Source organism: Callithrix jacchus, chromosome 10, assembly GCF_049354715.1.
Source record: "Callithrix jacchus isolate 240 chromosome 10, calJac240_pri, whole genome shotgun sequence".
In the NCBI taxonomy this organism is placed as follows: domain Eukaryota; kingdom Metazoa; phylum Chordata; class Mammalia; order Primates; family Cebidae; genus Callithrix; species Callithrix jacchus.
This window is the reverse complement of record NC_133511.1, coordinates 20,611,105-20,636,868: the sequence shown is the minus strand read 5'-3', so window position 1 is coordinate 20,636,868 and position 25,764 is coordinate 20,611,105. Positions and strand designations below refer to the sequence as shown.

The following is a 25,764-nucleotide window of genomic DNA, read 5'->3' as shown; positions in this document are numbered from 1 at the left end:
TAACTTTGATGTCACACGCAGATTGCCCACAAAATGATAGTTCACAAATGCAAATGAATGGTGTTCTTTGTCTCTAGAACTACAAAGAGGAATGGCACCCTGGAAGAGAACACCTGTTTAGAGATGTGGATCTCCACCCACCAACTTGCTCTTCCTTTGGTTCCATCTGGCTAATAGCCACTTCTTGGATTCAGGTACACTTGTGTCTTAACCCTTAAAACCCTCACTAATCTCCACAAAGCACTGTGGAAATCTGCAACTAAAATACAGAGGGGAAGCTCCTTTTGAACAAAAAGCAAGGGAAGGCTGGGAAACAAAAAGGCAGAGGCCACAAAAGCCATGGAGGCAGGTGCAGAGAATCCACTTGTACAGAGAGAGGATTGACGAGTGTCACGAGATCCCAGCAAGAGACAATGTATCTGCTCTTTGACATTGGTCAACAGATCTTGACTGAGGAGCTTCCATGAGCTGGGCACTATGCTAGGTGCTGAAGCTCTGTGCCACGTTGGCTCATCAAGCACCTTGGACGAGAACATGGATTCTTGGACTGATAGGGCTTTCAAGCACTTTGTCTTTCAGAACTGTATTCACCTACAGCCATACAAATACATCAAACAGTCCGAGCTCCAGGGGCTTATTATTATAAATAGCAACTTCATGCGCCCAGATATAAACTGACCTACATGACCTTCTCAGAATATGCAAAGTGATTCATCATGTTGCACTGCTGAGGACTGTGAAATGGTAAGCATGCCATTTCTTCTTGTATTCACCAAGGCATCAGGTGACTAGACCCAGCAGATTCTGGAGAGAATAATGGGAGAAAAGTAGGCAAAAGGGACTCAGACTAGAAGAGGGATGAGCAAGGTATTTGATAAATTTCACAATTTATCAAAACACGGGCTATCGGAGGGTGCTCATAATCCATCAAAATATGAGTTCAAGTGCCTCATATTTCATTTGCTATCTCATTCAATTATCACTAAAAACACCATAGAGAAGGCCCATTGTCCCCAATTCACAGTTAAAGAAACAGAAATTCAGAGAACTTAAGTTGTCCATGTTTTCATAACCAATGTGAATTCTACTTCAATCTTATTCCAAAGCTAATGCTCTGTATAAATATAAAGCTGACCTTTTATGAGTGTTTACCATGAGCAACGTTAGCACACTCAATGCTTTAACTCAATCCTTACAGTTACCCTGTGAAATAGGCGCTACTCTTACCTCCATTTTCCTGGCATGGAAACAAAGGTGCAGAGGGTTCAGGTTACTCGCCCAAGGTTCCACAGCTGACAAGTGGAAGTGCCTGGATCTAAACTGAAGCCAGGACCCCTCCCGCCTACTCTGCACCACCTCTCTCGGTCACTCAGCATCCACTCATGCTGCAGGGGTGTGATTACAGGACTCAACCTGCCATCCTAATGACTGAAGGCATTCCTGGGAACCTCTAGAGGGACAGAGGGCAGGAGTGAGGGGGTCTATGTATGAGCTAAGTTCAGCTTATAAAATCCCCTTCTGTCCTTCAGAACATGACATCACATGTTTGAATCAATGATTTGTTGACTTAATCTTGTCCCAGTTTCCAGAAAACAGTGAGCTGGTCTTAACAATTCTGACCTGCTTTGTTGCAGACTTGTGGGGCCACCATTTGCCTCTGTTCTGATAGTGGTTTCTGGAAACCCCTCTGGAGTTTCCCTCTCTCAGCAATAGATCTAATATGATTAGAGAGAGGCTTCCTCCCCAGCATCTCTCTGAAACACTATCTAAACTCCCACATTCAGGTTTCAGCCTCAGCTCTCTCCAGAGAAACCAGAGAACAAGGATAACCAGGCTGGACCCCATGAGAAGAAAGAGAGAGGAAAGCGTCCCTGGGGCCCCCTCCACCCCCATCACTCACCCCGACTCTTGCTAAGATGTCTCACACTTCCATTCCCACAGTGCCAGACAGCAAACTTCCTGTTTTCCAAGGATTCTGTGAGTCAATGCCACTGGCCTCTTTTCCATTCTTGAAAGGGAACCCTGATTTTCACAGCCTGGTGGTGTATTTATGTTCCTTTGAAGCCCGATTGTGAGCTCCTGTTTTTCAAGATAAAGGTATTTAATTTCCTTGGAGTTCACAGACCACCGTTTTGTCTAGCAATTGTTCTGCGAAGACTTCAGTAATCCAATCTCCTTGAATTGGGATGCCGGCGTCTGTGAGTGGCTAGCGATATTTCTTTTTATAGCAGCTAAGTGAGAAAATAAATAAATAAGTGTTTTTGAAAAGAAAAGGCAGAAGAAAAGGAAACAGCTTGGAATGGAGCCTGTTCCTTTTTGTAATCTCCAGTTTTCCACAGGATCTGCCATTTCATTTTTTTAGTGAGGGAAGGTGGACGGTAACCCAGCTACAGGCAGGGAGAGTCAGAGGCGGAGGGGCAGTGAAGTAATGTTGTGGCTCTTACCAGAGGCAAGCGAGACCTGGCAAAAAGACTCGGGATTGGTGGCCTCATCCCAATGTTAGGATTCTTCTCTAGAATTTGGCAGTAATGTTTGAGCTGTAATATTGGATTAGAAGTGGGGTAAGCACCAGTTCCTTTTCTTTGAAAGTTCTCGCATTTTAATAGGATAACAAAGTAGAAACAGATTATGTTAGGCACTGCGCGTCGTCTGGTACATTCTAATTAAAACTGCAGCCACTCTCAGTTTCAGAGGTCTCTGAAAACCAGACCTGCTCATAGTTCCTTTCACCTCCATCCCTCTCTGCCCCGTTCCATATTTCTCTCCTTCCTTTAGGCACACATGAAAGCCAACTGATTCAAATTCTAAAAAAGAAACATCACCCAGGAGTTGCATGGGAAAGAAGGTGAAAACTACTGCCCTCTGTTCAGCCTGAGACACAGGAAAAAAAAATTCCTGGGTCTCAATTCTGGGTGGCCACGTAAAGACTTGAAGGCCAGGCATGGTGGCTCAAGCCTGCAATCCCAGCCCTTTGGGAGGCTGAGGGGGGGTGGATCATTTGAGGTCAGGAGTTCGAGACTAGCCTGGCCAACATGGTAATATCCCGTCTCTACTAAAAGTACAAAAATTAGCCAGGTGTGGTGGCAGGTGCCTGTAATCCCAAGTACTCAGAAGGCCGAAGCAGGAGGATTGCTTGAACCTGGGAGGTGGAAGTTGCTTTAGCCTGGACAACAGAGCAAGACTCCATCTCAAAAAAAAAGAAAATACTTAAGCGATCTTTTGGGTCATGTTGGTCCTGTTTTTCCAAATCCCTGAACAATGGATTATATACCATAGTAAGTTTGATGGCTAATTTACCAGAGAGAGATCAAGGAATGGCTCCTCGCATTTTGGGCTAGTGCTTCTTACTTGGCTTGGAAGAGGTCATGTGCAGTTTCACTTGGCCAAGAAGCCTCTTAGCCTCTCTGAGTAATGTTTGCTTGGGCTCCAGCCATGGCAGAAATAGGGCCACCACATTAAACTGGCACTAGCAGCTATGGCTGGGACAGTAGCTGAAGTCCTCATTTTCAGAGCGATTTGCATAACATCTCCCAGAGAGCCCCAGTCTGAAACATAGCCTTTCATTAATACAGCTCACCCTCTTGTTCCAAAGGATGACAGCAGAGAGACAAGTTAACACTGGCTGGCTGATAGCACTCAGAAATCTTTGAATGCATTTGGGACCTGGGCAGGATGACTTCCACTATTTATTTTCCCTTTCATCTTTTCAGTTCTCTTCTTCATGCCAGGGAACATTTGGTCCCAATGTGCAGTGGAGACAGGCCTCCTGTTCACTTCTTTCCATCTTTCCTAGAAGCCTGATCTCCCTCCTGCCTCCCTTCTCCCTCCATCCTGAACTCTACCATCAGTGCAGTCTTCCTAAAACTGTGGAACCATTTAAACCATTGTGGATGCAGAACTGTTTCCAAGGCCAACAACTGCAAAATTATGACTTTATACTTCTATTCCACCTCCAATTTCCATTTCCACTGAATGGCCAAAAACATAGAGACTTTTCAGTCATTTCATGTTTAAATTCAGCAAAATCCAGTGTCTTCTCCATTCCCTCTTCCTCCCGGGATGCATTTCAGGTTTGGGTTGTGTCATAGTTTTGGGGAGAGGATAGGTGTCTGATCTTATGCTGTAGTCCACTTAGATCTCCAATATTTTTGTTTGGAGCCAAGGAAAATTTAGGCCTTTCACTGGGCCCTCTCTGCCTTGGGTCCCCATGTGCCACCTCTTATGTCTCCCACTTCACTGAGTCATGGCACGTATTTCTGGGGTTGGCCAAACTCCAGAAGTATGCGTCATGTCACAGTACAAACCCATTACACAGCCAAACCCCTCAGATGTGAATTCTTCTCTGCTTCACATGTACCACCCACAGCCTCTGCACAAGTGAAAATCTCTTTAGAGCTCTTGGAATTCCCAGTTAATTCTAAGAGTGATACCTGCCAGTCTCTGGCTCCCAGGAGAGCAGGTACTACCACATTTTAACATGTCTTTTTCTGCTCAGAAGCTCCTGTTCTGGCCATGACACCCTTTTATCTGTTTTCAGACCTGGTGGCCTGCCTCTTCTATTTCATTATTTTTTCACACTCTAACTTCTAACATCAACTTTTTGCCCAGTTCCTGTTAGGAATTAACCTTTTGCATTCCAAAATACTTCTCCAGCAAATCAAAACCCTTGCCTTCCAAGAACATTATCTCTGCTGTGAGCTTTAAGAACTTATTTTGGAACTTAAAACAAATAATTTGCCTTGGCTTCTCCCAAGGCAGTAACAAGAGCTCAGAATCATCCCACCACACCTTCTTTCCTTGTGCCACATATCACCCTGGAACCTTTGATGGTTATGCCAATTCTCCCAAACCCAGTCCAGGGCACTGGTGCTGTGCCAAGGAGTCTGGCAAAGCTATGGCATGATGATGGGGCATCTTCCTGGGACACTGATTTTACTTAGAGCTTGGGTGGCAAAAAACATTCTTACATTAAATAAATATGCCTATATTACACAGTAAGATGCAAAATTCACATGTATTTTTAGGATAGAACAGAAGACTTTCAGGAAATTTCAAGCAAGTAGGCTGCTTTAGACAATGTCCTAGATCCCCAACAGCTCCCATGTGGTCTCCTCTGCTTTTGGTTCCTCCTGTGAAAAAGCGTGAGACAGACTGGCTGCAGTCCAAATACCTCTACCCGGTTTTCAACACCCTGTTAAGTCCAACGTCATCCTACTTGTTCACACCGAGTTCTCAGCGTAACACTGTGCCACACAACGGTCCTAAAGCAGCGACTCCTACGGGATGCGTCCAGGTCCAGGTCACGTGCCCTTAAAGCCTTCCCTGACCATTCCACGGAATTCATCACTTCCTCGTCTGGGCTTCCAGACATTCTCTTTATACCACTATTGAAACTCTCCTGGTCCCGGCCTGTGCCTGTCGTCCCAGCTACTTGGGAAGCTGAGGCAGGAGAATCACTTGAACCTGGGAGGCAGAAGTTGCAGTGAGCCGAGATAGTGCCACTGGACTCCAGCCTGGTGACAGAGCAAGAGAATCTGTCACCAAAAAAAAAAAAAAAAGACCTCTCCTACACTGCAATCTTTATAGCAACTATTTGTGCCTCTCTCTAGCTTCTAAGCTTCCTAAGGGCAAGGCCGGGTCATATTCCTTTTGCTAATTTCAGAGTCTTGCACAGCAGTTTACGATGCTGTTTGTTGGCAGCAATGAGAGCTACATGATTACGTTCCATGCACTTGGGGTGCTGGGGCTCCCGTTTGAGAGGAAACAATCATAAGATGAGGCTTTCCAGCCTTGTCTTCCTCCAAAGCGAGGAGGACTTTGAGATGCTTGCTCAGAGGAAACAATCATAAGATGAGGCTTTCCAGCCTTGTCTTCCTCCAAAGCGAGGAGGACTTTGAGATGCTTGCTCATTCACTTATTAATTTACCTATTCATTTGTTGTTCATTCTTTCATTAAATACTGATGGCAGGTGATGTTCTGGGCGTCTGGACACAAAGATGGATAAGACACAGTCTCTGTCCTTGAGTTGCTTATTATCTATGGGGGAAAATGTCAACAGACAGAAAATAAATGTCTTAAGTGTTGATTTTTGATGAGCCCTTCAGCCTTAGGGAGAATGGATGGATGGGCACATTTGCAGCTTGGCGATACTATTCAAACTTCTCATTGTGCCTTAATTGCTCATTCAGTCCTAGATTTCAGAACAAAATTAGTTTCCATAAACTTTGTGCCAGACACTTTGTTGAGTGCTTAATGTGATTTATCTCATTCAACCTTCACAACAGCCCTGGGAGGTGGCCATGCTATTATTCCCTCTATTTTCCAGAGAAAGAAACTGAGGCTCAAAGACGTTTTGGAGTGTTTATTATCACAAGGGCATCTATGGAATGAAGCCCATTTGACCCAATGTCCATTCGCACCCGATCAAAGCTGCCTCTGGGAAAAGAATCAACCTAATGGCTGTCCGTAGAACAAATATGTATGTGGGAGGGTAAACGTTTAATGAGCTCCATGCTTAAGAGGTAGGTGGGGAGAGATGAACAAGATAAAGGGTCCCTGGACTTTGGGTGAGATCTGGAATGGGAGAAACAGTCGAACTTGAGGTCTGTGCATGGAGACTGCAAGGCACCGAGACCCTGGGTCCCCTTCCCACAGCTTGCCAATGGGGCTCCCCTCTGCTCCTCCACAAGAATGAGCAGGAGACACAAATCAACACACACAACTAAGTACACAAAGGAGGTCCTGGGGCTGGATTTAGGGTTCAGGGAGGAACTAGAAAAGAGGAACCAGAAATACACAATCAACTCAGTAGCGAGTCTAAAGGGGAAACAAACCTCAAGAGACCAAATGGAATCAGGTTTAAAAATGAAAGGAAAGCAAGAAATCCTGGACTAGTAAGGAGGAGGAGAGAAGAGAGACTTGGAGCTGACCAGATCTTGCAGCCTGGACCTGATGGGTTAACGAGACAGAAGCCTTTGGGGGTCCCTGCACTGCCCTTGGTCACTCCTGTGTGGCTCCAGCCTCCCTCTTCTCCTGCACCTCTGCACCACCGCAAGCCTTCAGTCAGCTGTTCAGAGGCAGGAGCAAATGACTGTGAGTGGACAGCTCCCGGTGCCAAGGCTATTTGAGAAAGTAACTCCCAGCAGTTTCATGAGTCACGTTAGCATGACCCAGGAGAACACCACAATTGGTAGCTTCTGACAGCTAGCAGCGGTTTTCATCACACTTCCCACAAACACTGAGTAACTACTACGTGCCTGGCTCTGTTGGGGAGGCTAGGACCATAGAAGCAAATGAGACTGGGTCTCGGTCTAACGTGCCAGCAACTGAGCAGAGGAGACCAAGACTGCAACATAATGTGTTGAGTGCTCTGTTCAAAGTCACAGAAGGCCCCAACCCACTGTGGTGAGGGGCGAGGGAGATCAAGTGTTTCTAGAAGACAGATACCTGGGCATTTCTTCTCTTTCACTTATCAATCAGAGGAAGGATTGAAAAGCAGAAGGTCCTTCTGCTCTGGACTCCAGGTTCATCTCTCCATTTCCACTTTAGAAAGCTCCAGAGCACAGCCGGGCTCTGTGGCTCACACCTGTAATCCCAGTACTTTGGAAGGTCGAGGCAGGCGGATCACGAGGTCAGGAGATTGAGACCATCCTGGCTAACACCATGAAACCCAGTCTCTACTAAAAATGCAAAACATTAGCTGAGCATGGTGGCGGATACCTGTAGTCCCAGCTACTCGGGAGGCTGAGGCAAGAGAATCACTTGAACTCGGGAGGTGGAGGTTGCAGTGAGCTGAGATTGTGCCACTGCACTCCAGCCTGAGCAAGAGAGCAAGACTCAGTCTCAAAAAAAAAAAGCTCCAGAGCACAGTAACACTACCATTCCTCTGCAGATTGAGGTGAGATGGCGCTCTTTCCCGCCATCTTTTAGTTCATTGTTATCACAGAGTAACATAACATATACTCATGATAATCCAGTTTTATTTTAGCTATTTCAGGTCCAGCCACGTGCTTCCAGTCCATGTGTCTGTTTAGGGGGAAGAGAGTGGTGTAGCAGCATTTTGCTACCCAAACCTTCCCTAGTACAAACCCATTACACAACGCAACTCCCCAAATGTGAATTCTTCCCTGTTCCACAAGGACCACCCACAGCCCCTGCACACAGTCCTGCCCACTGCGCTGACTTCTGCCCCACATCCATCTTCAAGGTGCTTCTCTGTCTGCAACGCCCTCTTCCCATGGTGTCAACCTATTCGAGTCCTGGGCATCTGCAAAATCTAGTTCATTCTATCCAGTTCACAGAAGTGCCTTGACACTTTTCTCTGCATCTCCCCAATTTTCTTCTTCACTGAAAAGCAGAAGTAATCTCTGCACTTCACCCCCAGTATTTAACGATAATTTTGCAAGTGTCAAGAATTGCTTGCTAACCACTTTGAGTAAGTTAATTTTGCTTCCAGAAATCACTTTAAGATGCTTGCTGGGGTTAGGAGTGGTGGCTCATGCCTGTAATCCCAGCCCTTTAGGAGGCCAAGGTGGGTGAATCAAGTGAGGTCAGGAGTTCAAAGACCAGCCTGGCCAACGTGGTGAAACCCCATCTCTACTAAAAACACAAATATTATCCAGGCTTGGTGGCATGCACCTGTAGTCCCAGATACTTGGGAGGCTGAGACAGGAGAATCACTTGAATCTGGGCAGTGGAGGTTGTAGTGAGCCGAGATCACACCACTGCACTCCAGCCTGGGTAACAGAGTAAGACTCTGTATCCAAAAAAAAAAAAAAAAAATGCTAGCTGGTAAGCCTGTAGTGCCGTAGTGCTTTCTTGTTCCCACGAGTATGAAGTGATGTGTTGGGCCACCTCACTGTCACTCAGCATATTCCTGTTGATGGAATGGCTGGCTGACCCTTGAAAATAACTGATGGAATCAGACTGCCTGAAGTTGTGAGAGCAGCACAGCATGTCTTAGGGTACAGGTCAGTAACAGCTACAGTACGCTGGACCCGGGAATGAGCCAAGCTCTGCGCTTTTTCAGTCTCCCTTCCCGGAAGCCCTAGAGTGTGCTGCTTACTGAACTCATTAAACAGAGAAAGGAATGAGGGCTCAGCACTATCAACTAATGTGCTGAAACTCACAGACTCACAGTTGGTGGAGATGGGACTGAAATGAGGTCTGCCCATGCCCTGTGTCCACTCATGTCCAGTGCCTTCCCCATGGTCAGCTCTGGCCTTTGGGGAGTGAAGAGCCAAGAAGTGTGTGGCTTCACTCAGTTCCCCAGAGGGCAGCATTTCCTTTAAATTATAAAAAATACTTGCTCCACGTGTCCATATTCCTGAGACCTCTTCTTGCAAGATAGAGATCCATGAATAGACAGAGAATCACATAGTTACTCATTTACTGCCTCTTCAGGGACAATCATTCATGCTGAGCAAAAAAGACAAGCGCATGATATCCTTCATTCTATTCCTCAGCTGTCTTCCCCGGGCAGAGCGTGTACAGGTAAATCTGTTGCATATTTTAACAAGGCTGCAGTAGATGGAGTAGTAGATATGGTACATGACCATATGATTTATTGTCTAAACCAGGGCACTTTGAGAATGAAAGCTATCTAGAAATAATTAATAGGTATTAACTGATCTATTACAGATGGAGATAAGACTATACAGTCCTGGGTAAACTAGGGTGAGTGTTCCCCTACAGAAAATCCTGGGCTCTCAGGGACCCTTAACACCCCTTAGCCATACATCTCAGTCAGTGACTGCTTTCTATTCAGCCCAATGTAACATTCACTCATTCATTTCATAACAACAGGCCGGGCGCGGTGGCTCACGCCTGTAATCCCAGCACTTTGGGAGGCTGAGGAGGGCGGATCACGAGGTCAAGAGATTGAGACCATCCTAGCCAACACCGTGAAACCCTGTCTCTACTAAAAATAAAAAAATTAGCTGGGCATGGTGGCGTGTGCCTATAGTCCCAGCTACTTGGGAGGCTGAGGTAGGAGAACTGCTTGAACCTGGGAGGCAGAGGTTGCAGTGAGCCGAGATCACGCCACTGCACTTCAGCATGGGCAACAGAGTGAGACTCTGTCTCAAATATATATATATATATATCTCCACATGTCCAGCCCTGTGGGCAGCCCTGTGATGACCAACCCTGCCCTCATAAAACTTACATTCTCGTAGAAGTAGAAAGTAAACAAATAAATACATAAGAAATATAATATCAGGTAGTGATGAGGTCTGAGAAGGGAAATAAGGTGGGGTTAAGATGATGGAGAGAAATATGTAGGGTGGAAGTGAAGACCTCCTTGAGGCTAGGCCAAAAGGAGGGAACAGGTGGACAGGCGCTGGGGTGGAAGAGCCCTATGGGAGGCTTGGGGACCAGAGAGAAGACAGCAAGGCTGAGAGGGAACAGATGACATAGGGCCCCGAATTTCATTCCCAGTAAAATAGGAAACCATTGGAAAGGCTGTGCAGCAGCATGCTGCCATTGAACTTGCAATTTTAAAAAGGATCACTCCAGCTAGTAGCGGGTAATACATTGTAGAGACACAAGAATGGGAAACTTAAACCAGGCAATTGTGATTGCATAGGTGTGAGATGATGGGACACAGGCCAGGACAGAAGCCATGGTGCTAGGGGTCAGAGGCAGCTGGGTTCAAGAATCATCATGGAGGCAGAGCAGGGTAGACACTAGGTGCCTGCGATACGCAAGACCCTGGGACACACCTGATCCCCGACCAGCCCAGCTTATACCTAGGTTCCTTCCAAGGCTGTTCTCAATGGGTCCTGGAAGTCATTATGTGTACCTGGAATTTGAACACTAGAAACAAGCCACTTTGGTCCTCTAGGGCAGAAGGAGGATGGTGCTGAACGTCCTTACCTTTAGCTCTGTGATCTTCCTCCTTGGGGCACTTCCCTCCTTCCCACCATTTTCGCTTCAGTATCTCCAGGCGGTTGTTCTCCTGCAGCTGGAGAATGGCCAGATCAAACTCATCCCGGAAAACCGAGCCTGCGGGGGTCACAGGAAAGACCAGAACACAGGTTGTGAATGCCCTATTAGGTGTCACTCTGCTCCCCTTCCCGGCACACGTCCTGGCCACCCTGTCTGCTTTAACCTTGAGAGGGGACAGACAGATGCGGCAGGTGGGGAAGTCCATGGGGCCACTGCACTCTCCTCCATTAGGGATCCCCCGGGAGAGCAGGGCATCTGGCTTCACACAGGGCTCTCAAGCTTTTCTACTTCCCTTCTCTCCAAGCTGACTGGCATGTCCAGCCCATGGTCAAAGACCTCAGGATGGGTCAAGGAATGGCTTTCCAAGCAGTTGTGCCATGCATCTCCCCAGCCGGGCACCACCACTTTCTAAATTAAAAAGATGCTCTATCCAGGTTAAATGACCTGCCCACTGACACATAGGACACTGGCTGCAAAGCTTCCTAACCACTTCTAGGAGGCCAAAGTTTGTGTTTCTGTGACAAATCTCTTAGGTGTGTTCAATTTCTACTAATATGGCCAGGTGCAGTGACTCACGCCTGTAATCCCAGCACTTTGTGAGGCCGAGATGGGCAAGTCACTTGAGGCCAGGAGTTCAAGACCAGCCTGGCCAATATGGTGAAACCCCATCTCTACTAAAAATACAAAAATTAGCTGAGTATGATGGTGGGCACTTGTAGTCCCAGTTACTTAGGAGGCTGAGACAGAACAATCACTAGAACCTGGGAGATGGAGGTGCAGTGAGCCGAGATCACGCCACTGCACTCCAGCCTGGGCAACAGAGTGAGTGAGACTCCATTTTGAAAATCAATAAAGAGAAAATTTCTTAGGCACTTTTAACTCTCACTACATTACACCTGACAACTGTTTATCCAGAGAAGCCGACAACCAACAAGAGAAGAGCCACCCCAGAGTGTGAGAATCAGGTCACCGGGTGTCCTTCACCCTCAGCGCTGCCTGCTGAGCTCACCAGAACCCACTGGCCTGTCCATCACTCTGTTTCTCCCACTCCTCCTTCCCTCCTCAAACGGAAGGCTTTTTTCTGTTCAGTACCATTCTTTTTTAATTTTTCCAATGCAATTTTGTTAAGGAGCTTTGGCTTTAGAATTTATGTTTAATCACAAAAACAGGCTTCAATGAAACCATGGAAAGCTCAATGTCCCAGCACAGGCTGAGGCCTGAGATTATTAAGAAAAAGCTGCCAAGAGGCTGGAAAATAATTAAGCTGCCCAGTTTCCTTGCCCAAACTCTATGAAGGCTGGATATGGACAGATGCCCCAGAGGAGAAAGGCTACCGTGAAGGATCAGGCAGAAGCTTGCTACAAACGGATGAGTGCTTTTCAAATTTTAACGTATATTGCAATCACCTGGGGATTTCGTTGAACTGCAGAATCTGATTCAGTAGGGCTGGGGTGGGGCCTGAGAGTCTGCATTTCCAACAAGCCACAAGGTGACATCCATGCTGCTAGGCCATGGACCACACTTTAAGAGGCAAGGAACTGGAACATCTCCCAGATCTCCTCCAACTGTGACAGCCCACAGCTCCACAACGGAATGTTCTCTACATAGTTGTGTCTGTAGACACCCGAACCACACCCGAACTTGGACACCCAAACCGCAAGCCTACAGCTCTGAATGTGTGCATCTGGGCAAACACCGTCAGAGCTTCAAGTAGAGTAAGTACTTATTACACATCCGCAGCAAATGGACAGATGAACGAGTTGCCTAACAGATGCTGTTAGGTGGTGAGATTAACGATCATTCTGAGTTTAGAGACAACTGTCTAGCCCAGCAAGGCATTTCAAGCAATTTCAAGGCCAACCTTATAACACACTAGGGACCATATGAAAGGTGTATTCTACTTACTCCTTGGTTGCCTACTTAGCTCCTAAACCACCTGATTAAGTTTCCATCTGGTTCCTTGTTCTGTTTCTCTTAATTTTTTGAGGTCCAATCACATTGCTTATTCCACAGGTAGGCTCTTACCTTTCACTTAAGAATGATATACAATCTTGTATCTCCTGGGCATACTCCCAGCTGGACCTAAATCCTGGCTCAGCACTGAACTGTGTAACGTTCTTTCCAACCTCATGTGTTCTTTCCCACATGTGGGAAGCTGGGCCAGCTCAGAGCAGACCTTCCCACCTATCCCGTCCTTTCTAGCTGATTGGACCCATTGGCAACATGGTCTGGTAAGTGAATTACTGGATTGGAGACAAGCGTCCTAGGCTCAAACCCAGCTTCCCCACCTATTCTGTGACCTTGGATAAGTAACCCATCTGCCCTGAATCTGAGTTCTGTCCTCTATAGGATGGGAAGAACCACATCTATCTTGCAGGGGGACTATTAAGTGAGATGTGAAAATAGTGTCATGTCAGAAATAAAGCAAATACATTAACCTCCATTTTCCTTGCTTGTTAATGAAAATTTCTAGAGTTGTGGTCTGTCTTACCTCAGCTCTCCATAGTTTTGTTCCATGAAAACTTTGGAAGCATTTGAAATTTAGGCCAAATTTGTTAAATTGCTAGAATATTATCAAGGTGTGCCTTAAGTTCATTTTGCGGTTCACGCTATCATCTTGAAATGAAGTATCAGTGAATAAATCTTTCGAAGGGGTCCATAGTCTGTATTGCTTGTGGACACCAATGAAATATAATAGCATATAGAGGGTGTGCAGGTTTATGAGTACCTGGAGCGAGGCCACCAGTTCACAGAACTCCTAATGCCATAATTTACAGAGTTCGGGGATGAACCATTATTACTTATGTTCATTTTCTTGGTTTCTGATCAGAATTTAAGTCATGAGCTTTTGTCGAATAGCTGTGATTCATGCCTGTAATCCCAGCACTTTGCGAGGCTGGGCAGATCACTTGAGGTCAGAAGTTCAAGACCAGCCTGGCCAACAAGGTGAAACCCCATCTCTACTAAAAAATACAAAAATTAGCTGGGTGTGGTGGCGCACACCTGTGATCCCAGCGACTTGGGAGGCTGAGGTACAAGAATTGCTTGAACTAGGAGGCAGAGGTTGCAGTGAGCCTAGATAGTGCCACTGCACTCCATCTGGGCAACAGAGTAAGACTCCATCTAAAAAAAAAGACATATATCTAGATTATCAGGTTTAATCCTCACAACCCCAAAAATTGGTATTAGAAACCTGATTTTATTAATTAGATAATTGAGGCTGAGAGAGGCTACAGAATGCATCTAAGGTACCACAGCCAGGAACTAGAACACATCCCCGGGTCTGCCTGACTCTAAGCCCATGCTCTTCACACTCCACAGGTGTGAGTGAATCCTGTAATTTACAGAATTTTGAGTTAAGGTAAGGATCAACAGCAGGGATGTGTACTGTAACTACAAAGATAAGCATACCATATATCACTTTTCTCCCATAGCCTGATGGCCTCCATTCCTGCTTCTTCCCCTGTTCCCTTGTACAAGAACATGCACAAACCTCTACAGCAGGGGCTCTCTATGGTGTGTGTGTGAGGGGGAAGGGAGCACGTAGGAATCACCTGGGGGAACATTCAGATCCCCTTCACAATCACCACAGCAGCTAAACTTGTTCTCTCCTCAACTTCTGGGGGAGGTTCTATCAGCAGGGGAAGGCCCAAAGTCCAAAGTGTGAATGTCCTTTTAAAAAGCACAGCTAGGGCCAGGCATGGTGGCTCACGCCTGTAATCCCAGCACTTTCAGAGGCCAGGGTGGGCAGATCACCTGAGGTCAGGAGTTCGAGACCAGCCTGATCAACATGGAGAAACTCCGTCTCTACTAAAAATACAAAAAATTAACAGGGCGTAGTGGCACATGCCTGTAATCCCAGCTACTCGGGAGGCTGAGGCAAGAGAATCGCTTGAACCCAGGAGGCAGAGGTTGCGGTGAGCTGAGATCAAGCCACTGCACTCCAACCTGGGCAACAAGAGCAAAAGTCCATCTCAAGAAAAAAGCACAACTAAGATACCTCTCTGGAAGCCAAACATCTCTACCCTCCCATTAATAGAAGAAGACTGGATGACAGCCATTCAGCAAGCCCAACACCAGAGTGTTACTGCCCCTTCTCAATGACCCACACCGACCTGCTGTAGCTGGATCAGTGAAATCCACAAATGATTTCAAAGTCATTTCATCTAATCATGGCCATCCCCTTTGGAGGTAAACTTTTCACTGGAGACACTAACAAATAGCAAAATTAACTGATTTGAATTTTACCATATCATTCTTCTTCCCACTGCTAGTAGAGATAGCAATCGACAGAGAAATGGCCAAGGGGTGGGAAGCAAGCAGGAAGAGGAGCAAAAGGCCTAAAGTATACATGAAAGACATCAACATACCCTTTAATAATTAGTATTACTCCTTTACATTAATCAGTTAATCAATCGGTAACTATCAATGAGCTCTTTGATAATCGAGGATTGAGCACTGGTCATTGATTAAAGGAAATAATGTGGGTTTGCTTTTTTTTTTTTTTTTTTACAAAAAAAAAAAAAACCTGGTTAACCTGGTTCTAGCAACAGGGGTTACTGGATTCAATGCTTCCAGGGTAGTGGTTTGAGCTACCCTGACTGTGTCTGGACAAAGCTACCCAAAGAGGCTGTTCCTCTCCCGCATACCGACTGGCATGCCAATCCCATAGCCCTTGGTGTCCAGCAGGCCCCCAATCTGAGTGAGGTTGCAGTTGCGCTGCCGATAGTACTCGTTCATGGTGGACTCCAGGAGGAAGGCATAGTTGGAATTCAACACCCTGGCGATTCCCTCCTCTGTGCTCTTCACAAACACACTGGGCTGCTTGGAATACATGTAATTCCACATGCGTTGGTAGGTCTGGTAGCGGGAATTCTGGGAAAAGAACCAAAGCAAGCAGGATTGGGAAAAGAGGAAGGAAACGTTGGATTAAAAAGGGAGGGAATCAAAGTGCACCTTAAGATACTGGCCCTTCTGCTACTCCACCTGCGATCACAGTCAAGAACCTTTTCCCTTTCTATCTGTCAACACAAGAGGTTCACTGTCAGTGTGTAATGGCAGAGGAGGGAGCTGTGCTGTGGATACCTTTTACAGAAAGATGAGGAAGCAACAGGGCACTAAGGTCCTGCTTTGGTGATTGGGTTTGCCTCATCTACCCTCAAGAGCTCTTCCATTACCAACCTCCATTTTCCGGTAGAGCTGAAATTCTGGTTGGGTACCTTCATTGTCCCTCAATTTGGGGCAGTGAACTTAGGTTCATTTAGGACTATACAGAGACGCCCTCTGAAAAAGCAGTGCCACTATTTTCTATCCACCCTAAACCAATTATCAATCATATATCTAATGCTGCTGGCTGTTCTACAAACAATAACAAGTCAGAGAACTCTGGGGGGGTCTATCCAGACCCTGTGTTTGCTTACAGGGCTGACTTGATGACTGTCTTACATGATGAGACTTAAGTGATGACATCACTATCCTCTGTGCCAGTAGGCACTGAGACTTGCCTGGAAGACAGAAAGCTGAAGGCATTGGACTTGTTTGATGTGAAAATGAACTTCTTGGATATTAGGTTGGTTAGACACCTTTTAACCCCAGGGGAAGCCTGCTTTCCAAGAGAGCTTGAGGCATATGAAAACCACTATTCCATCTGGTCTGGCTGTCAGTCTTGGCGATCGATCAGTTTGCCTGACGGCGAACACATCACTGTGGCAGGGCTTTGTCTTGAGCCTTGCAAGGGAAACTCAAAGAAGCCAACAGGGCCCCTATCAGATGCCCATCAAGTTTGGAATCAATGAAGTCAGTTCGTCTAAAGCTTGTGTTCCTCAAACTTCAGTCATTCGTGTATTAATCATGTTCTGTCTAAATACTACCTACATGATTTAAATCACTTTTAAAATTTAAATATATACGTTATCCCCACCATATGCAGTAATACAAATAACACTATAGGCTTGACTTGCTGCATATATATACTTTTCTAATGCCCATTATCATAAACATGAAACTATGGCAACCAAAATATCGTTGCACCACATTAGACCTAAAATCATCTCAAGTACCACCACTCTGGGACAGGCTGATATTAATGCAAAGTTCTTTTGGGACCTCATTCCAGGTGTATTTTGTGGAGCAGCAGATAAATGAGCCCCATGTGGACCTCCACACTATATGTTCAAAAGAGATAATGAGATGATGAGAGATGTTTTTATCTCAGCAGACAAACATCTCAACTTTATTCTGCCCAATTCCCGATGTTAGTGAGCAATCAAATGGGGTTTACTTGGAAGAAGGTCATGCTGGAGCCTCCGTGAATTGTGCCATACTCAATGGCGGTCTGGTCAGCCAGGTCATCCACTGACTCAATGGGCACATCCATGCGTTGCACGGTCAGGAAGGCTGCCAGGTTGGCCGTGTAGGATGAGATGATGATCAGCGTGAATGCCCACCTATGTAGGAAAAGACCAGGAAGTCATCATTGCCCGGGCACTCCCTGGAGTCTCAGCCCCCGACCCTAGTCCTGCAGTGACACGGGAGAGACCAGGCATCTTTCTTCTGAAAGAGCTTTCAGCTCAGTGGGGGAAGAGAAAGGAGGCAGGGCATATGATGTCAACAGAAATGAATCGAGTTTGTGAGCACTGCCTGAAAGAAGACAGTTGATTTGTTTTTCTTATTTCCTAAAGGAGATGATTATTGAGTTATTATTCAAAAGAGGTGTAGTCCATGCACATGAGACAGTTTTGGAGACTGTGAGAAATGAGCTAGTGAAGGAGCTGCTGGCGCCAGCTTCAAGGGCTCTGTTCAGAGCTAGAGCAGGAAGGCCTCCTCCTTCCTCACGCTGAATCCAAACTTCAAATGCACATTGCCAGGCACTGAGCATCTACCATGAGCTACATTCACTATCTCACTTAATCCCTACAGCTGAGGGAGGCAAAATTCTTATCCCAATTTTACAGGTGAGGAAACCGAGGCTCAGAGAAGTGAAGTAACCTGTCAAACAACACATTGATAAAATTTTTTTTGAGATGGAGTCTTGCTCTGTCACCTGGCTGGAGTGCAGTGGCAGGATCTCCGCTCACTGCAACCTCCACCTTCCAGGTTCAAATGATTCTCCTGCCTCAGCCTCCCATGTAGCTGAGACTACAAGCACATGCCACCACACCCAGCTAATTTTTGTGTTTTTAGTAGAGACGGGGTTTCACCATGTTGGCCAGGATGGTCTCAATCTCTTGACCTCGTGATCTGCCCTCCTTGGCCTCCCAAAGTGCTGGGATTACAGGTGTGAGCCACTGCACCTGACCAATAAACTCTTTTTTTTTTTTTTTTTTTTTTGAGACAGGATTTTGCTCTCTCACCCAGGCTGGAGTGCAGTGGCTTAATCAGAGCTCACTGCAACCTAGAACTCCCAGGCCCAAGTGGTCTTCCTGCCTCAGCCTCCCAAAGTACTGGGATTACTGGCATGAGTCCCTGTGCCGGCCGATGAATTTGTATTTTAAAACCAGTTCTGTAAACTGTAATAACAGAAAATCCTTAATGAAGACTACCAGTGAAAATCTGAAAGGCTGGAATTAGAAAATACTCTTACAATGGTCATGCTACTTCAAACTAGAAGATTGCTTTATTGAGTAGACAGAACTCTTTTAAAATTAGAATAATTTTGCAGCTCAGGCAGCATATATGCTAAATCCATTAAAAACTGTGTGTTCACTTGAGTAGGTTAAACAAGGCTTCTCCCATCTGGTCAACAGTATGGATCTACAACCCAATCCCAAGGGGCTCAAAGATAGATCTAAGCACAGTTTGGGTTGGAGAATCACAAATTCTGAATCAGTGGAGCCTGAATTCATGAAGCTTTATCCATTATAAAGACACTAACGATGAATGCATAGTGATAACCACAGGACTCGGCAACTTGCCGCTGCCGGGCAGATTTTCAAGAGCAGCAGGTCCCATTGCCCCTTTTGCCATTGTGACAGGGAACTCTTGCTGGCTGCCTCCCCAGGAGTGAAGCAACAGGGGCATCCTGTGACTCGAAGGGCACGTCTACATGGCAGACCCCCGGCAAGGGAACTGGGTTTTGGTTCTGGCTGTGTTCCACTGTGAGACAGTGAGGAAAGCCACTCGCCTTCTCTGAGCTCATTCACTTGTCTAATAAATATATGGGGAGAAGAATGCCTGCTCTGCCTATCACTGGAGAGTTGTGAGGCAAAATGAGGTAATATGTCATGAGTGATCAGCAATCTGTAGAGGACTAGAGGAATGTGAGACATAGAGAAATGCATAGAGAGACCATCAGGCTGAATATGGGACGAAAATCACCTGGCTGCCTCCTTCCTGCCTTCCCTATCTGTGACCTGTAAGTACCAGGTGTCCCTCCATGCCCAAGGTCTGCTTTCCCTGCTTCTGCCTCAGCTCTTCTGCCCTATTGGAAGGTGCTTCTCATGACCATCCCTAAGAAGAGGCCTGGGGCGAGCAATCCCCAGGAGGACGCCAGCGCTCTGCAGCTGCTTAGCTGTGGTGGTGTGTGCCCGGGGATTAATAAGCCCAAGGTGGACATGACGTCAAAGTTGGCTACACTCTGGCTATAACCCAGGTGGCGACTTAGGGCACTGGTAACGAGTGGGTCAGAGGGCACAAGTGGCTCAGTGCAAACCCATCGGCTCTGCTGAGAAAGGGATTGATGCCCGTGCTGCTTCCGGAGGGGTCCATGGAGCCTTGCTTCTGTGTCGAAGGGCGTTTTCAGCTGCAAAGCTGGCATTATCTCCAGCGACACAGTGTTTTCTGTCACATGCTCTGGGTGAGGAGGCCAAGGTAGACCTCTCGCCTGTCTTCTGACCTCCTACTCCTCCATGGAAAGGACCAAACTGAGGCCCTGATTTAAGAACTAGAAACTGTTAGAGTGCTGGAGAGAAGCGCACTGACCACCTGGAGTCAGAACTGGCGCAGGCCCGTCATGGCAGCTTCGCATTTGTGCTGAGTCCCTCCCCACACACGCTCTGGAACTGAGTGACCAAACCACTAGGCTATTTAAAGCCATGCTGAGTGCCCTCCTCAAGGCAAGGCAGCCTGCAGGATGGCTAGGTCCTGGAGGAGGAGTTTCCTGGGGTAAGGGTAGAGCTGACAAGTGGATGAAGTGGGCAGTGGGGCCCCAGCTGCATCCGTGGGAGCAGTCACTCTCCGAAAGGAAAAGGCCCAGGGAGAAAGAGATCCACATCCCCAGATGCTCCTCTCTCAGGGCTTCTGCCCACACTCCCGGATTCTGTATGACTTCCGTGACTCTCCTTGCGGAGGCCATCCATCCCTCTTCCTGGGGACCTGAGCTCCCTTCTCCATGGCGATCTACTCAGTGACTTCTCTGAACTATCTGGTAACAGGCGAGCATCTCGCCCAGGTGGTTTAAATACTGATGTATTTCTTGTTTTTCAGGGAAAATGGAAACACCAGACAGGAAGGCGTGGCTGTCTCCACTGCCTTTTCACCTTCCTAACAGCCCAGCGGCTCCTCCAGTAATCCTGTCTAGACCATCCACTCTGGGCACCGGTACCCAAGGGTAGAAACATCACCCTTCCTTTTCCTTTGGCTAAACACGCTGAGAAGGAAGGGAGGGAACCAAGGTCGGAAGTCCTGTACATTGTGGCAGCCAAACCCACAGCAGATTTTTAAGAGAGGATCAAAAAGTTGTGTTCTACAACCTCGCCCCTCTAGGTCATATACATATATCTGTTTTGATTTTCATTTGCCCCCATAATGGTCTGATAACTATGATCAGTCCATACATTTATGTAGCACTTTCAAGTTTTCAAAGAGCTTTCCCACATATTGAATCATTTGTTCAACTCTGAAAGACGAGAGTTTGCATTTTCCTACACCTGCTGAGGTGAACAGGCCAGCAAGTCCCCAGGGCTACGGGCAAAGACACAAAGCCTCAGAAGGCTGGCAGAGGGGGTGTGATGTGGCAGCCAGTCTGGCTTCTTCCTGCGGGGACTTCCTGCCAGCAGGCCCATATTTGCATACATCTGCATATGCCTTCTCAAACCTCAGGTCATTTTCAGGTCAGGAAGTTACCATTGCTTTGCTGAAGGTCATCAAGACTGCTTTCTCACCTCCTCTCCCTTCCTGCCTTGGCTCCCCTCTGCATCCAGACCCCAGAGGCTGAGTAAAGGGAAGGAGAGCAGATGGCACAAAACAGGCCCCATCCATTGCCCCGAGCTGGCAGAAAGCACTCAGCTCCCTGCTTGGGTCTGCTATAAGAGGCAGAGGCTCTGGGGCTCCCCTGCAGGGCTGCTACCAGCAGCTACGGCCAGCTTATCAGAGGATCCCTTTTGTGTCCCTGCCCCACTTGGCCTGGTTCACCTCTGCTGGGGCCTTACCAGACTCCACTGACACAGCGGGTGGACAAGGCGCGAGGGGCGATGGTAGAGCCTTGCTGCATGAAGCCCCCAACTGGAAACCAGAGGCTGTTGCCCAGGGAGTACTGGTTCACCAGGAGGTTGCACCGGCCCTGGGCACATGGGTGTGGGCTGTACCACTCGTAGGGCGTCAACCTGTGAGAGAAAAGGAACATATACTAGTGCCACAGAGGAGGGGTGTGGAGGGACACGGGCAGGCTCTCCAGGCTGGTCTCACCTCTGAGGCCAGCCTGTGGCCTTGGGCAAGCCACCTCCCTTTGCTGGACTTGGAGTTTCACAACCGAAAAAATGAAGCAGGTTGGACTGGGCTAATGGTTCTCAAACTATTTTTTAATCAGAGACTTTTCCCCCAATAAATTCTGATGTGGAACTCCAAAATGCAAAAGAGAGGATGGCGGGCATGGTGGCTCATGCCTGTAATCCCAGCACTTTGGGATGCCCAGGTGGGTGGATTGCTTGAGTCCAGGGGTTCGAGACCAGCCTGGGCAACACAGCAAAACCCATCCCTACTAAAAAATACAAAAAAAAATTAGCCAGGTGTGGTGGTGCGTGCCTGTAATCTCAGCTACTCAAGAGGCTGAGGTGGGAGAATCACCTGAGCCTGGGAGGTAGATGCCGCAGTGAGCCAAGATTGCACCACTGTACTCCAGTCTAGACAGACACAGTGAGATCCTGTCTCAAAAAAAAAAAAAGAAGAAGAAAAGAAAAGATGAAAGTGGAGCCCTTGAGGCTAGGAGTGTCAAGAGGTGGACAGCCTGGGAAGCCGCTTATTCTGTCACTACCAGTGACAGGGTGATGACAGAGATATTAGCGTCCCTTAGAACCACGGTTTGAAGATCCTCAGCCTAGCCTCTAGCCTCAGCCTACCCCAGAACTACCAAGCCAGTGTGCTGACACAGATGGCTGGGCTCCAGCCCCAAAGCTTCTGCATCCGTAAGTCTGGGGTGAGACCTAAGAATTCCCAAGTTCCCAGATGATGCTGACACCACTGGCCCAGTGTCCACACTGAGAGCCACTGGCCTGGATGGTGTCTAGGGTCAGATTCTCCCCGCTCTGTGTTCAGACCTCCCCAGAAGCTTTAAAAAAATGCTGCTGCTTGAATTCCACTCCCAAAGATACTGGTTTCGCTGGCTCAGGTGGGGCCTGGGCATCAGTATTTGTTTCAAGCTTCCCAGTGAGTGTGAGGGGCACACGGAGCTGAGAAGGGCTGCTCTAAGCTCTGTGCCTTGGGGTTAGACTGGGACACTCCCCTGCTGTCCCTCAGCCTCACCACTAGCGTCTCTCTGAGTGGCCCCTTTGATACCTAGAATGCCCTCTCTTCCCCTGCCCGCCAGGCAGACACTTGCAACCCCAGCCCATCTCCCACACAGACTTCCAGCTCTGATGAGAGAAACTGCATGCACAGGTGTGAACCCTCCAGGAGGGTGGGGCGTTGTGTGCTGGGTGTTATCATCACACGGCGTTCCCGTCCTGCACTTGGCCTGATGTGCACTTAGTGTTCCTACTCTTGCTGCTTCCTGTTTGTCTGTGCCTCCCTTTCCTGAGTATAACATGACGTGCCAGCGTTGGCCCTGTGTGCTGTGAGATGTGCACCGTCCCTCTGTGCAGATCCCAAGGAACTGGTTGGCACTCGTGCTGCCCCACCTTGGTGGCTCCCAAGCCTACGGACCATTGGTGGGATCTGGGGAACTTCAAAGATGCAGATTCTCAGGCCCTTCCCCTACAGAGTTTGAGAATTCAAATGTCTAAAAGCTCCTATAGGGCTGTGAAGATCAGCTCACTTGGGAATGGCTACCCAAGAGCTGTTGTTTTCAGACTTTTTTTCCCTGTAAAATCTTACCCAGAAGTACAGTATATAAAAGTACAGCTGGTCTGGATGAGGCGTTGGGGACCCAGGGTTCTGGCTGCCCGGCCTCTTGTCATTCTACCCCTAGAGGCTCTGTTAGCTCCAAGGAGTCTTTGCAGTCCACAGAACCATGTTTGAAAATCACTACCTTAAGACAGAATACCCTAGACTTCAGTATTGTGTGTGTGTGTGTGTGTGTGTGTGTGTGTGTGTAGTGAGAGAGAGAAGATAGAAAGAGGCCGTATGGTTGGTTAGCCCTTTAGCACATTTTCTGTTAACCTTTCTGTGATGCTAGATGCTGAAGATGGTGTGTTTGGATGTGGAGGGGAGGGGAGAGGGACAGTGTCACACCCCAGGGCTGGATGAAAGCTCCAGGTTGCTGTGGGTGTGCTGAAACAGGCTTGTGTGTATCTGCTCACCAAGCCCCAAGACTCTTTCCAAGGCCATTGAGGTGACCTGAGTGCTGTGGCGTGTCATACCCAAAGGCTCCCATCCAAGGGGCAAGTGTGAATTACAGAGCAGTGGCATCAGGGCTCACACAGACAGCCTCCTGACGCAGCAGCGGTGTGGCAAAGTAGGGAGGGAAGGTGTCAGACAGCAGGCCAGCTCCCCATCTCACCAGCCATCACTGACAGCGGATACTCAACAGTGGCCATGCCCACAGGCCCGAGTGGGGTTGGTGGTGCCCAATCAGCAAACTCTGCCACTTCTGAAGATGACCAGATTGTCATCAGGACTGTCTTGCTTGGGCTGTATCTTGTGGGCCCCAAAGACCTTCCTGATCTTGGGGATCTTGGTCTCTACTGGAAGAGGTGTGTGCAGACAGGGTGATGCAACCCTTCTTGGGCAGGCTGGGGTTAGGTAACCCATGGTTCCCTTGGGCTCATGATGCAGCAGCCCCATCCCTGAGTGCCCCCCTCAATCCACTGAATGAACATGCCTAGGGGAAGACCCCATACACCCCACAGAGGTGTAATGTGCACTCTGAAACTATCTGCCTGCCACCGTGGCAAAGGTAATAAACTGAGGAGACACCTGCAAACAGAGCCACGGACAGATTTCCAGACGCTCCTCCTGAGTAGTTCTCCGCTCCCACATAACAGCCCTTTGAGAGCCTCCACCGCCGGAAGTGGAGGGCTAGCAGCAGCAGGGACCTGAGTGAGCTGCTGGGAGCCACCAGGGCTCATCCCACTTCTGGGGGGTTAAGCTGGCCCCCCTGCAGCCCAGGCTAGTCCAATAGTCTGTGGCCTTGAGCAAAACCTTTTCTGAGCAAGTGCTTGGCAGGCCACAGCCTCAGGCTGCTCCTTGGGTTTTTCCATAGGGCCAGGGCAGCTCCTGGTTTCCTGGGGATAGGAAAGGGCTCCTCCCCACTCCCTGGTCTGGTCCATGTGTCTCAACTCTGCACTTCTTGAAAATGCCTCTCCCCATTCCACCTCCTTGCCACCCGCCACCAGCCTCATGGCTCCCATTTGACAAGCAGCTGTGTTTTCAGAGGCAGACTCAGGCTGTATGCAGAGGAAGCCTTCTTCCTGGTCTATGCCACTGTGGCCCCCAGTGCCCCAGTCCAGATTTGCAGGCTCTGTTTTTTGTCATTCAGCACTTTGTGGCAGATCCTTTGTGGCAACGGCTGATGCCAGGGCAGCCAAATGCGCAGTGCCTAATCAGAGTCATCTTCCTGCCACCCCACCCCTCCTCTCTTGCCAGAGCTCCTACATAAGGAGGGGCATGGGTGAGGGTCTTGGGGGGAAGAGGGATGGAACAGGAGGCAGAGGTGCAGAGGCCAAGCCACCTGTGTTGTGCACAGTAGGGAATGTTTGTATGGGCAGCATGAGGTCGACAGCTGAGCAGACAGCATTTCAGGTCCTGAGTCCTTCGCCTGTCCCTCTAGTTTGGCACCAAGATCTTCCCAACCCACCCGCCTCCTCCTCCCCACCCCCTCCCCATGCAGTTCCCAGAGGTGGACACGAGGTGGCGGTGTGAGGACAGGGAAGGGAAGAGGAGCATACCGAGCCACCAGGAAGAGGACACAGCTGACAGCCAGATAGGCTAGAAGCATGAAGAGCCAGACGCCTGGAGAAAACGGGTCCAGGAAGGAGAAATAGCCGGGTTTGCGTCCCTGGAAATGGAGAAAAAAACAAGATTCACCGCACACATACAGTCAAAACGAACTTGGGGTAGGCAGGGCAGAGGAGGTAGTAAGTGTCGGTCTGGCCCCAGTTCCCATTTCTCTGGGTTCTGGGTGATTGGTTCAAATGACACCGGGAATGAGGGTGTAGCCAGGCTGCTCCAAACAACACTATCCAGCCCTGACCTCAGCAGGCGACACAACAGCAGCAGGGGCCGTGCCACCTTGTGGGGTGAGGCAGGCTTTGTGCTGGCAAAGAGGAACAACCCTTAGTGCCCCCATGTACCACCCTGTGTCTTCCACTGGGGGTTGAGGATGGGCTCGGGAGCACCTTTGAGCTCCTGCTGTCTGCATGGCTGGATGTGACCACAGCACCCCTCTTAGAAACTCACATCTTTTTCACGAGGATGCTAATACAGCTGGAATCTTTGGGTTCTGT

General features: G+C 48.2%; 1 protein-coding gene across 13 annotated transcripts in view; it reads right to left on the bottom strand.

The window, feature by feature from the left end:
- The window catches only part of GRIK4 (glutamate ionotropic receptor kainate type subunit 4), a 489,633-nt gene that overhangs the window by 11,730 nt on the left and 452,139 nt on the right, over window positions 1–25,764 (bottom strand). For 12 of the 13 annotated variants that reach the window (XM_078339710.1, XM_078339708.1, XM_054241643.2 and 9 more), the window contains 5 exons: window positions 25,207–25,316; window positions 21,316–21,489; window positions 17,229–17,394; window positions 15,598–15,823; window positions 10,877–11,005 (listed from right to left, as the gene is read on the bottom strand). In XM_078339710.1, coding sequence (XP_078195836.1) covers window positions 10,877–11,005; window positions 15,598–15,823; window positions 17,229–17,394; window positions 21,316–21,489; window positions 25,207–25,316 — 805 coding nt within the window. Of the gene's footprint in view, window positions 1–10,876; window positions 11,006–15,597; window positions 15,824–17,228; window positions 17,395–21,315; window positions 21,490–25,206; window positions 25,317–25,764 lie in introns of those variants that run through there. The other variant, XR_013523083.1, reaches the window with a different exon arrangement.